The following is a 13,415-nucleotide window of genomic DNA, read 5'->3' on the forward strand; positions in this document are numbered from 1 at the left end:
ATGAACGACTGAAAGAAGAGGACATGAGACATGCACTGCTTCCTATAAATGCAGAACCCCTTATGAGGTGGAAAACAGGTCTGAATATTTCCAGTACTTTCTGCACTTCTGTCCTTTTATGCTTCTACATTTTAGAGGTAAATGTGTTTTTTATTTTACTCCAGCTTTGGTTCCTTTAACCCAGGGGTGTCAAACATGTGGCCCAGGGGCCTAAACCAGCCCACCAAAAGGTCCAATCTGATCCATGGGATGAATTTGCAAAGTGAAAAAATTACACTAAAGACATTAACAATCAAGGATGTGAAACTCATTTTAGTTCAGGTTCCACATTCACATCCATATGATCTACAGTAAAATAATAACAGAATAACCTATAAATAGTGACAACTCCATTTCTCTAGGTTCAACTGGACTAGTTCAGCTCTTTTGAAAACAAAACAAGAAAAAAACTAGTCCAGTTGAACCTCAAAGAACTATCAAGAAGAACAATGACCTGGACAAATGAGAAATTGTTCTTCTTTTAGTTCCAAACTCCACATTTTTACCAATATTCTGCCTGTTACTAAATATTTGAGTAACACTGTTTGTAGTGCACTTGTATAAATGATAAGTTGATGTCATGCGTCGTCGTGTGTGTTGATTTAGTTGAGGGTTTTTGTTTTGTTTCTTCCTGTTTTATTTTGGTGATGGTGGTCACCTTCCTGTTTTGTCTGCACTCTGTCAGTCTTGTCTCTGTCTTCCTAATCCCATCATTGCCTTCACCTGGTGTTCCTCCTGTAAGTGTCCACACCTGTTTGTGATCCCTGCCTACCCTATATATTTCTCTTCGCTCCCTTTGTCTCTTGTCAGTGTGTCGTTTCTGTTTCTTGTGAAGACATCCTCGTGTTAAGTATCTTGTATCTTGAATGTTGAATCTAGTGATGGTGAGATGAAGCCTCATGAGGCATCGAACCACTTGAACCAATTAGTTCAAGAAAGGGTTCATTTCTGGACGCTTCATGTGCACATGAAACCACCTACTGTCCATGTGTAGAATCACAGGCAGCTGGATCTGAACCACAGAATGTGGGATGCATTGAATTTTTGGGTCTGTTATGGCTCTTGGGAATAACTATAAATAACAAAAAATGTATGATCAAATAATTTCTCTACATAAATTATCACATATGTGTGTAATAAAATATTTTTTAATGTATTCTCTGTGTGTAAATTTCCCCCGAATGGTAGTATCATGTGGGAGGTTGTGTAATGTTTTTTTTTTTTTTTTTTTTTTTTTTGTCACTTTAGGAAAATGTCCTGGACTTAAACAGGCAGAGGACAGTGAAAGTACTTGTGGAACTAGGAAGAGGGCACTGAACATGCTTGTGGAACTTCGACAATGATGTACAGGACAGGGGGGATTTTATTTATTTTTATTCAGAAATAACAGTTTCTAAACAGTTTTTGGTTTGAAGTGATTCTTTTTTTTTTTTTTTTTTTGACACAACTTCTCTGGCGTTTGAAAACACCCTGTCACATGGTACAGAAGATGTTGGCATGCACAAAAACACAAGAGCAACTTTATATAAATTGGGGTACAGTATTTTTTTGTCTCTCCCAGTTCTCCAGATAAGCAAACCTTATGTGTCTGAAATACTGTTAGATTTAGTTTACCTTATTAGGAGTTATCAAATCCAAATGTTCCCACACAGGGGAAATCCTCCTCTTCTTCACTGGCTCCATCCTCTTACTCATCCTTCTCTTCTCTCTCTCCTAAATCTTCAAATGATCTCTCTCTCTAAACTCTTCAAACTATCTCCAAACTATAGAAACGCTGTCCAAACTCTACTATCCAAACTCTGTTCAAACTCTGCACTGACCCTAACTCTCAATCATAAACCCACATGTTGAACGGAGCCTGAGGGGTTTATTCTGCTGTCAAACCTGAATCACATAGAACCACCACTGAACCACTGTGTGAAGCTGTCGCATGGTACAGCCGGGCAGCCAGGCTTCGGACGTCATCATTTTTGGCTCCGCCCCTAAATGAAGCAAGCCTCGATACACGCGTCACGGAAACACCCCTTCCATTACTCGACACGCGCTTCGAAGCCTCGGTACATCCTGTAACATCACTACTTAGATCTAGTTCCATGTGTTATCTGCCTCAGGCTTTTTAGTTTAATATAGAGTACTTTGTACTTCTTCTCTTTGTTCATTAGGTTTTTTTAGGTTAATGGTAGAGCACATTGTGCTTCCTCTTATTGTTCGTCCATTTTTGAACTTTTGAATTTTTGTTAAATACATTCATTAAACCACTGAACCAAAGAGTTTTGTTGCATTTGGGTCCACGCTGTGTGTCATGCCTTAACAGTTGAGGCATAATTTTGTAAAAACTACACAAAATTTCATTTTTTTCAGGTTATTCACATGTTTTTTGTGAAAGGATAGTTTGTAAATGTAAATATTATCATAATTTAATGTTTTTATTGCACTAAAACAAAGAAAAAGTAATTATAGTTCATCATGCTATTACTTCACTGGTCCGGCCCATTCGATCCATTTTGGCTGAATGCAGCTCCTGGAAGAAATGAGTTTGATACCCCTGCTTTAACCTTTTCTCATCCTTTCTCTGTCCTGTGAAAACCTTGTATCTCCACGTGCTGATGTCCAGTGTTGGGGAGAGTTAAACTACACACAGTTCAACTACATTTTGCTGTAACTTGCTGGTAGTTAATAGTCACATGCCACCCCACCCACGGCCGTATTTGGTTTCATATACGCCATATGTACATTCTCAATTTAATGCTGAAAATAAAAAGTACTTGCTAAAACTACTTTTTCTGGCTGTAGTTTTACAAACTCCATTTCTCCAGGGGTAGAAATGTGACGGACATAACATAACGGATGCCAATAGTAACTACTTTAGTCACCACTAGTCACACACGGTAATGTGTGACTTAAATTAAACTCTTAACTGGCATCTGGCATCCATATGTGCCTCAAAACTCACTATACAACATTACAATAATTATTTTCAATCATCTTTCAATTTATTTACATTATTTAATCATTACTTTTCATCATAGTCACTGCAGCTTTCCCCTTTCCAGGCTGTAACAACTGACTATTCTATCAAAACAGACATACAACTGACTGAGGTGAACAGAGTTATGTTTGGAAAAAACTGTTTCACCAATCATCATCCTAGTTTAACGTATACTTTGAATCAAATACTGCAAATCAGGACAAAAAAATCAGAGTACTCACCTGTAATGTGGAGTGTGTCCATACATGGGCATCCGGATGACAGTGGAGCTGGACTAATATGGAAGCAAATCCGTGTCATCAGATTTTGAATTATAAAAGAAGATTTGTAGCTGAAGAAAAGTTTTGAACACACACATAAAAAAAAGAGGTTGTAAAAATAATTTGTGCAAGTGTAGACCATATTTGTATCACTGGGAATGTTTTGTTCACATGTATAACTAAATCTGATAGAGGCACAACTCTGCCACCCTCAGGTACAACGCTGAAGTTACGAGTTTCAAAACTGAAGTTACGAGTTACGAAACTGAAGTTACAAGTTACGAAACTGAAGTTACGGATCACCAAATACAAGTTACGAATTATGAGTTTTGGCCTTGTTCTGATGTCCAAGCGAATAACCAATCAGAGCGTTATTCACTGACCTGCCAATCAACATTACCCCACCTATATGCAAATTTCCACCCAATCAAATAGTAGCGGCAAATGTCCCGCACACACTTGAATATCAAATATAAACTCGGTGGCACTAAGGTACCGAGAAAAAGGGGGCATTCCCGAGTATGGCATATTTTAAAAAAAGGGCTCGAACTCGTCCATTCAATCCCCTCAGTTCAACAAGCACGACCCCAACACTAGAACCATTAGCCTAGGACAACATTTAGAGCCTAATAATAAGATCATCTAGGCCTATTATTGATCAATCACAGCCTCGTTGGTTAGATTATTTCCTTTATATTTCTCATCACAATCTTACGGAGCCCGGGAAGGGACACGCAAAAAATAAAAATTATTGCGTTATTGTGAGACTAACTGGACCAGTGAACTTCACTGAATGGGGTAGACTTAATGAAACAACTCTGCTCTGTTTTTCTGAATTAATGAGATACTGTTGTCTGAAAAATAAATAAATAAATAAATAAATTTGGCACTGTTTTTCTGAATTAACTGAGATAATTTTCTTGTTAATTGAGAAAAACAGAGCCGAATACATTTTTGTGTGTGAATGCAATACACTTCCGTACGTATCAAACAGCTGCTTAATTATAGCAAAATATTCCTCCATGATTCTGTTTGTTTATTTTTTCCCTAGTAACGACTACTTCTGGGTCAGACAACTTAACTACATCAAAAATAGCAAAATCGGATGAAACAGTCGTTATCTGTTTTTTTTTTTCCATTTTTCATTTGAGCACAAAATCAGGAAATGGAAAAACAAACCGTTATTTGTTTTTCATTCTGGTTTTGAAAATGAAAAACAAAAAAACGAGTCTTTTTTTGTTTTTAAATTGAAAAACGAATGAACAAATGATACACGTACTCAACAGTTTAACCACTTGGATGCACAGGGACGTGCATACCATCAAAGTGGGGAGGCTGTGACCCATATCGTATAATATGATAGAATATAATATGATATGACATAATATGATAAGAACTTATGCACTAAATTGTCATTAAATTATGTTTCAGATTGTTATATTTTCCTAATATTAGTAAACAGATTTTGTTCAGGAGCCAAAGAGCTAACTTCCTGGAAAAATGATTGACACACACCTCCTGACCTATGAGCTGTTGTAAATCGGCGCATTGTCCCGCCCCTGTTTCTGGAAACTTCCGTTGTTGTCAGTTCCTATTTTCGGCGGGAGCTCTTGAACTCAGCAGTTCAGACCGGAGACGGAGAAAAGAGGGAGAAATAAAGTGAGAGAAAAGTCTAAAAGGTGAAATGTTCCAGTCAGCTCCACCGTCGGCAGTGACACAACTCCTTTTTCAGAGTCTTTTGGAGCCCTTTGCTGGATTTTCCTCCATCCTGAAGCCCAAACTTCACCGTGAGCCGCGGGAAGGTCAATTCAGACATCTGCTCCGAGTGAACTCCAACATATTTCACTGTAAATATTATTGGATTCATTCATGGTCTGAAATGAAGCTAAAGGTTCAGAAAGTCATTATTTTTGTCCTCTTTTTATACTTTTCTTTGTTGAAGAAATCCGAGGCTTTGAAGCGCCGCCATTTTGTTCCTCCTCTTTCTCCCTGTGTGAACTGGTGAGTGAACTGTTACTGAACTGAACGGATACTCCTGTTTGTCATGTAAAACACATTTTATCATACAACTGATTGAAATGTGAATGTATTTTATTATTTTTACTGTGTTTTCTGGTGAATTGTTACTTGTGCGTAACAGTCACACATATTTTGCACATAATTTGAAGTGTTCACACTATAAAGCATATCTTTTCCTATAGAGGGAATGCACATCCGTCACTTCCCCCCTAGGCCACGCCCCTCTACGTCAGACTGAGTGGCAAAAACAAACCGGCTCAACATGGCGGAGTATAGAAGTAACTACAGCGAGACCAGGAAAAATGTGGAATATAACATGAAATTAAAGACATTTGGACTGGACATGGATCCATACAAGCTACCAAATAACAAGGGGTGTACAAACATTGATCTGTGACAGAAATCACCTATCCTGACATTTATATGAACCTGATTTCAACACCGGGAAAATCCACAATGCAAAGGCTGAAAGCATCCAAAAGACAAAGAGTTGTTGACATCCTTGTCATTGTTAATTAGAGGATTACAACTGGTGAGTGCTTTCAATTCAACATACTATTGTTTTGGAGGTTTTCTGTCAGTGCAGATGTTTTTTCTTGGCGGTGATTTCTAAGGTAAAGGCCCAGCAGTAGTGCTCACAGTTCACTACTGATTTACTGGAGTTGAACCCTTAGTATTACTTTTACATTTTTGTTCTGGTCTACCCGTGCTCAGCCAGTCGTCTTAAGTATGTGTGAGCTTGTGGGTTTGCATATATATGTGTGTGTGTGTGTATGTGTGTGTGCGGGTGGGTGTGGGTGGGGGGTGGTACTGATTTTTAAACTGATATGTAAAGCACTTTGTGCTACAGTTTTTAATGTATGAAAAGTGCTATATAAATAAAGATTATTATTATTATTATTATTATTGACCCAAGCGAGTGGATGATTTACTTGTACTTTTGATATTTAAGTAGAGTTAACATCAAATACTTGATACAACATAGCTACAACAGCTTTGTGCTAGAGTAGCCCCTTATTTGGAAAACTAGGTTAGCCTCAGTTTAAGCTAGTTTACAAATCATGTAGAGCACAAGGTTCAGAATCACACAACTGAAGACAAACGTTTCAGTTATGAAATATAGAACTAAATGACAGATGCTAACATTAAGAGCTTTACTAAGAAGGAACGTTAGCCAAAACAATATGCAATTTAAGGTATGATTTTACGCAAGAATACAACATAAATTAACGTTAGCTGACACGAATCCAGGTTTTGTTGCCTGGATTCCAGTTATTTCTACAAATTGCAGCGATCCATCTGCTTCTTCTGTCTTTGGCTTTAGGTCACTGCTAAAACGACAGCTCCCAGTGCTTTTTAAACCTATTTGTGTGATCAATGGCACAACAGCTCTGCCCCATTTTTTAGATTGTTCTAAAGTTTTTGCAGTATTCAAGCCAAAGCCGCTACTTATCTCCCTCTTTCTGCCACTCAGTGGACGTAACCGCGGTGACTTCCGCTAGCGGTGACGTCACGTGCAGACCCTCTATAAGTAATCGATATGTGATGTTGTTTTATTGTTCTAGTGCATTTTCTAGCAGTGCCTTAAAGAAAAAAAACTGATTTAACGTGAATGTAATGTTATTCAAAGTAATGTTGCAGAAGAAGTGCATTAGACAGTAATAGTACATGACTGTGTTTTCCATTGTTTTATTTTCATCTGTTGTCATGTAATATGTTACAACATGTAAAGTTACAGTCAGATAGATTGTGAAAATTGAATGTTAGATAACTTTTGATGTTTTATGACACTGTCTTCTGACAGGTCAGGTTTATATATATATATGTCGAGGCCCAAAACGGAATCTGGCCCGATTCAGAATTGGGCCGGCCCAGAATGGAATTCTATTCTAGGCCGGCCTAGAATGGAATCCTGCTGCTATAATGTTATTTTTATACCATGTTTAATGCAAATGATCTAAATTATTACAAAAATCAATACATGGAATTTGCAAATATGTGAAAAAAAAAAGAAACAAACAACATTTTAATTGTAAACTATAATACATTTTATTTACAAATAGAACCTAGTGGTACTCCCCACCAATATATGGTACAGTGAAATCGACTGAAATTGACAATAGTTACTCAAGGTATGTAAGACTGAAAATGTAAAATTATGACAAATTATGGAATTATGGATCATTTGCATTAAACATGGTATAAAAGTAACATTATAGCAGCAGGATTCCATTCTAGGCCAGCCTAGAATAGAATTCCATTCTGGGCCGGCCCGATTCTGAATCGGGCCAGATTCCATTTTGGGCCTCGACATATACATATATATATATATATATATATATATATATATATATATATATATATATATATATATATATATATATATGTGTGTGTACATCTTTGAACTTCCATCGTTAATTCGTTGGATCATTCAACAGTTGATGGCGAGCCAAACCCGGTAGACGATCTCTGATCCTGCTTCTGCACGGTGCTGTGTGGTAGGCCCACTGCAACCAAAACCCTTCTACATCATCTCACACCAACTGCCTCTTCCCAACACACACACACACACACACACACATTCCCCTGGAACTTTTTGACATTCAACTGGACTCTTCGGACTTTCTACATTTACACGTTCAAACACACAGAAAGTGGACCTGGTGTGGGTTTTGTGTCTTTTTGGGAGTCATTCCCTTAAGAATAAGGCTTTATGTTGAAAGTGAATGATTTTCTATGATCCATGAAATGTTTATTGAATTTACATGTGAATTGTGATTTCAGTAATGAGTAACCTTGTGTATGTTTATATTAGACGGGGATTAGCGAATTGTAACCACTGTGATTGTGAAAACGGTTGTTTCTGAGAACTGTTGGTACCAAAAGAGAGAGAACTTTTATTTGAAATTTATTGATTTTATTGATTTTTTTTCTTTAAATAATTTTTTCTAAAAATACCAGCCGGCATTTATACAGTTCAGCATTTGTCTGAGTGTCACTCAACTTACACCTCCTGTGACGCAGCCATTCCTTCTGGTCCAAAATCCTAAAATTCTGTACACTAATCTGATATCCTCATAGCACTGAGTGTGCTACAGTTGCATGTATGTAATTGTATACATCAGGTTTTTCAAGACAAAAAATATCACACTGATTGTGTAGAGGGCTTCAAAACTCATGTATCAAATATGATACGTTTGGTGTTAAAGGGTGAATTGATCATCATAAAACCTGGGTTTTATGACACTGCACTTAGCTGGTTTTATTCCTACCTTTTAGATAGGGTTCAGTTTTGGGTCCAATTTTATTGTCTATTTATATTCTCCTGCTCAGCCAAATTTTTCAGTGACACAATGTATCTTTCCATTGTTATGCGGACGACACACAGATCTACCCTTGCACCTTTACAAAGACCGTGACAACTGTACAGTGTTCGTACGACACAAACTCACGTCATTTGTTCACAGATGCCTCAAGTTGCTCTTGCGTTTTGAACGGTAGCCGTACTGACTTCATAAGACATCCGTAAGAAACTACTGTTCCCTCTACAAATGTCTACGAACTCTAGAACTTGTACAAACCGGGACATTTGTACAAATCCATCGTTTGTAAGAAACTTTGTGACTGAGGCTTTATTCTTCTCAGTCATAGTTACAATATCATCAAATACACAGAAAGAAAATGAGAACTTGGTTTTGATCTTCCCATGGCCTTCAGAAAATCCAGCTGATGTAACTTCCTGTTGAACATGTGACTTGTGGAATGTTCCAAATTTTTCAGAGGGGGGAATGTGTTAGGGTAACAGGACTGAGTGAGAATGTAGGGACATGACTAAAATGTGTATTTTCACAAAAATATTATGGATTTCTTATGGGAAAAATTTATTTAAACCATAGATGGGATATGGAGTCACACAACAATGCAAAAAAAAAAAAAAAACATTTCTGAAGTATTTTAATCATTATATTTCATGGTAAAGTGTGACGTTAGATGGCGGGGACAGGTAACAAATGCTATTTTTCAGTGTTCTAGGTAGTTTTTATTAATGTTTTCAATTATATATTTTAAATTTGCAATTAGATCAATGTGCAGGCAGGGGCGTAGAATTGGGTCAGGACACTAGGGACACGCCCCTACTAATATCCAGCCCCTACTGTGTACTCACTATCAATACAACCACTGTCCGTAGTGTTTAGTCAATAATTATGGCACACAAAAGGTTAACAGTCGATCTCTGTCACAAGTCCCGCCTCTAACCTAAATATTGCTCTACGATTGGCTCTGTGGTTTTGCTAACTACATGTGATTGGCTCTCCCTCCGGTCACTCTACCTACTTGTAAAAACTACTTGCAGTTACCTGTTCGTTGGACAGGACAGGAGGCAGTTCATATCTCCAACCGCTTAGCGTAAATTGTCAACATGTTTGCATTTGTTCTGTCTGGGTCACGTCTATGGAGAGACATTTGTTCTCTTCATACATGTCAGCTAGACAGATTTAAATATCAGTGGTGTCAATAACATTTACGTTTGTATTTGTGTGTGTGTGCTTGGGAATTAGGTTTTGAAGAATGTCGAGAAGAAAACTGGACCAAAGACACCTCTATGGAAGTCAAAGTGTAAGTTACTTCAAGGGTATAAAACTGTAGACTGTGCTTGCGCTAGGAAAATTAAAGATACAGCCAGTGTGGCTACATTAGTAGAAATGAGTGTAGCCACAAAAAGCCACAGCCAGTTTGGGTCCCTGCCACGGGGCGCGTAGTGGACTGCGGCAATGAGCTTAGCTCCCTCAGGAAATTTTGGGAAAAATGAAGTCTTTTTCCTGCATTCTGGTGCATTTTGATCTTAAAAATACGTTCAATCTGGCTTCAGTTTCATACAAAAAAAAAATCATAAAAAATCAACGTAAGTCAACATTTTCATCTAAACTATTTTTATTTCTAATCTAATGTATAACAAAACAATAAATGATAGACTTATAAATACAATTATTCTGACCACTGATGTGCATGAGATTCAATATGAGATTCAATACAAAATAAATTTACCAGTGGAATGAAGCTTCAGCGGGAAGAGAAAAGAGAAATGAGCCATAAGTTTCGTTGTCACTTCTGCTGGCGGTGGTCCACACTGCTCCATACCCCCGGTGGTATTCTTCATCTGTGTACGCATCCATGAGCGCCTGGAAACGGATAGAATGTACACAGAGGACGGACAGAATGCTCCGTCTGTATCTGTCTGTGTCTTTAACGTTACTTGCAGTCAGCGTTACTTTTATCACTGTCATTTTGTTTGAAAAATCTCCACACTGCTGACATTACTCCTCCACAGCGTACCTGCTGCACTTAATTGTGAATGTCACGCTGCCATAAGTGGTAAAATACCTTCACCACTGTGGCTACACGGGTTGAAAACAACTTCGCCAACCAGGAAAATGCATCGCCAATGGCGATGTGGCGATAGGCTAGCGCAGGCCTAGGTAGAGGCTCAACAACACAGATACTGAAAAAAAGACAATATTAAATACCAAACAGATACACTTTTTAAAGTTATTTTTGACTTACTATTTTCATATGTTTGCATGGAAGAGAGCATCTATAAAAAACACAAATAAAGACAATTTGTGGGAAAAATACAACAAAACCTCAGATTCTAAATGTGATTCTAGATGTGATGTTAGCCATACTTGTGAAGAATAATTTACAATAGTAAGTGAAAGTAAAAGCCTTTTTTGCTCAGGCAATAACTGTACCATCTAACTATGATCATTGTATGCAGAATCTGTTCATAGGTCATGAATCAACATATTTATGTCAGGGGACAGACAGTAGAGAGGAGATGGAGGAGGAGAAGCTGTAAATTCACAGGTGAGGTTAAATAATGATGGATATGTTTGTCATTAGAATAACTTTGCAGAATGCATTAAATTCTTGTATTGTCTTTAGATATTCAGATACGCATTATAAACATGTCAATTACTGAATCTTTTTCTGACTATGATTGTTTACTTGTTTGTTCAGCTCTACATGATGTAAAATTATCCTACTATATAATGCACGTTTCGGCCCCACCCCATGTCCGGTGTCTGTCTGGTGCATCTTTGTCCGACACGTGTTGCAGCATGGCAGGGCATACGGGTGCAATGCCGTTTTGCACCACGGGAGGGAGCTATCGTACGGGTACAATCCCGATAGTGATTACAAATACAAAAAAACATAAACTTTCAGGAGTGCTGCCTTTGAGCACTTTTGTGTCCCCACCAATGTCTAAATCCAACTTACTCCCTTGTGTGCAGGACACTGTACGTAATAAAATGTATTTTACAGGTGACTTTCATACACATTTATATATTTAATGTTCTTGAGACAGAAGTGGCACCCATTCGGTGGAATGGCCCTAGTTCCCTCCGCCAAGGAGGTTATGTTTTTGCCGATGTTGGTTTGTCTGTTTGTTTGTTTGTTTGTCTGTCTGTCTGTCTGTGTGCAAGATAACTCAAAGTTATGGATGGATTTGGATGAAAATTTCAGGAAATGTTGATACTGGCACAAGGAACAAATGATTAAATTTTGGTGGTGGTCGGGGGTAGGGGGATGGGGGGAGCACAGGGGCCCACTAATCTGCCTTGGCGGAGGTCTGCGCTCTCCGAGTTCTTTTCTAGTTTTAATTGAATTTAATGGTACTACTAGTACATTTGAGGTTGAATTTACCCCCACAAAGTCTGACGGAGGAAAGGAAAATGATATGGTCTGGGATAAACTTAAAAAAAACATTTTCAAGGCAGACTTTTCCAGAAAAGCTGGACATGGTGAGCAGAGGTGGTCCAACCCTGACGCAAGCTAGCTTATCTAGTGGACATTCTGTGTCCTCAAGAGAATAGAAACTTATGTGAGGTATCCGAGTGGACAGAGGAGACTGGGCCTCCATGGACATAAAAAAGGACTTAATGATAGACCTGAAACCCACAGAACACCTCTAGGACAGAGTTAGGGTGGGGTTCAAAGAAAGGAGGGTGGATTTTATAAATAATGAGCATCTCTGGTGAGGAGGATATGACATTTTGGATTTAAATGTTGTATGTTTTTGTCCTGTTATTGGATAAATATTGATAGTGAACTGCTCCAGATGATGGACATGGTCCAGTTGTGGTTGGAGTGTAGAGGTTTGGAGTTGAACTGGGTTTACAGCTGTAGTCAGAATGGGTTTCACCCTCAACACATCAAATTCCTCTCTCTCTTTAATGCCTTGTTATTTTTCAGGGTGTTTTTTTGTATAGTATTGATGGTTTCTAGAATTGTGATGTCATAGTGGTGATATTCAGAGGTGGATTAAGACGAGTAAGTCTATATGTGATGCTTATTTCTGTTAAATGTTGCATCTTTATACTTCTTAATAATCAAATGTTCATTAAAAAAATAAAAAATTTAGGTGAGTAAGTCCGTACTGAAGGACCATTAACCAAATGCACAACCAAACACTGGTAAATGATCATTTTAATATCATTCCTCACTTGCTCCAAATTATCTGAAATGAGGAGGGGGAGGCTGATTGGATTTTACTCCTTTTTACTAAAAACCACATGAATGCAAAGAACAAAAATGATCATTCTTTTAGTGAAACAGGTTAATCATTTTAAAGGTTCAACACATGTTTTTGGATCCACAGGTGAGTGATCCGGACTCCACAGCTCCTCGAACCTCAGCAAACAAAGGAACCAACGACCTTAAAGACATGGAAACTGGACCAAAAAGGTGAGGAGGTTTTCTACCATGGTTTTATAACTCTTGATCCTTCTGCCATTTTAATGTAGATTTTGTATTAACTTTTATTTTCTGTTTTCAACGACTGGTTTATAGGCCAACCATGAACACCGACATCCCAACTCGTGACAGACTCACAATACACTTCCATGCAGTTCTCTCAAAAGATTTCAACTTTGATCCAGGGGAAGATTTCCTTTTCATCAGAGGTGGATCTCCTATTGGGACTTGGATAGAAAACATAGCTGAGCTGCATGTGAAATGGTACGTTTATTACTGAATGAACAGTTGATGAATCTTAGTAGACAGACAGACAGACAGACAGATAGATAGATAGATAGATAGATAGATAT

The 13,415-nt window shown here is 38.0% G+C and overlaps 1 protein-coding gene across 1 annotated transcript in view; it reads left to right on the forward strand.

Moving 5' to 3' along the window:
• Window positions 1-13,415, forward strand: part of LOC115429933 (E3 ubiquitin-protein ligase rnf213-alpha-like) — a 76,674-nt gene that overhangs the window by 361 nt on the left and 62,898 nt on the right. Inside the window, exons 1-4 of the mRNA XM_030149766.1 lie at window positions 1-78; window positions 11,426-11,484; window positions 12,968-13,053; window positions 13,159-13,326. The exon at window positions 1-78 is cut by the window's left edge and continues 361 nt beyond it. Coding sequence (XP_030005626.1) covers window positions 1-78; window positions 11,426-11,484; window positions 12,968-13,053; window positions 13,159-13,326 — 391 coding nt within the window. The remainder of the gene's footprint in view (window positions 79-11,425; window positions 11,485-12,967; window positions 13,054-13,158; window positions 13,327-13,415) is intronic.

This window comes from Sphaeramia orbicularis, chromosome 12 (assembly GCF_902148855.1).
Source record: "Sphaeramia orbicularis chromosome 12, fSphaOr1.1, whole genome shotgun sequence".
Lineage (NCBI taxonomy): Eukaryota > Metazoa > Chordata > Actinopteri > Kurtiformes > Apogonidae > Sphaeramia > Sphaeramia orbicularis.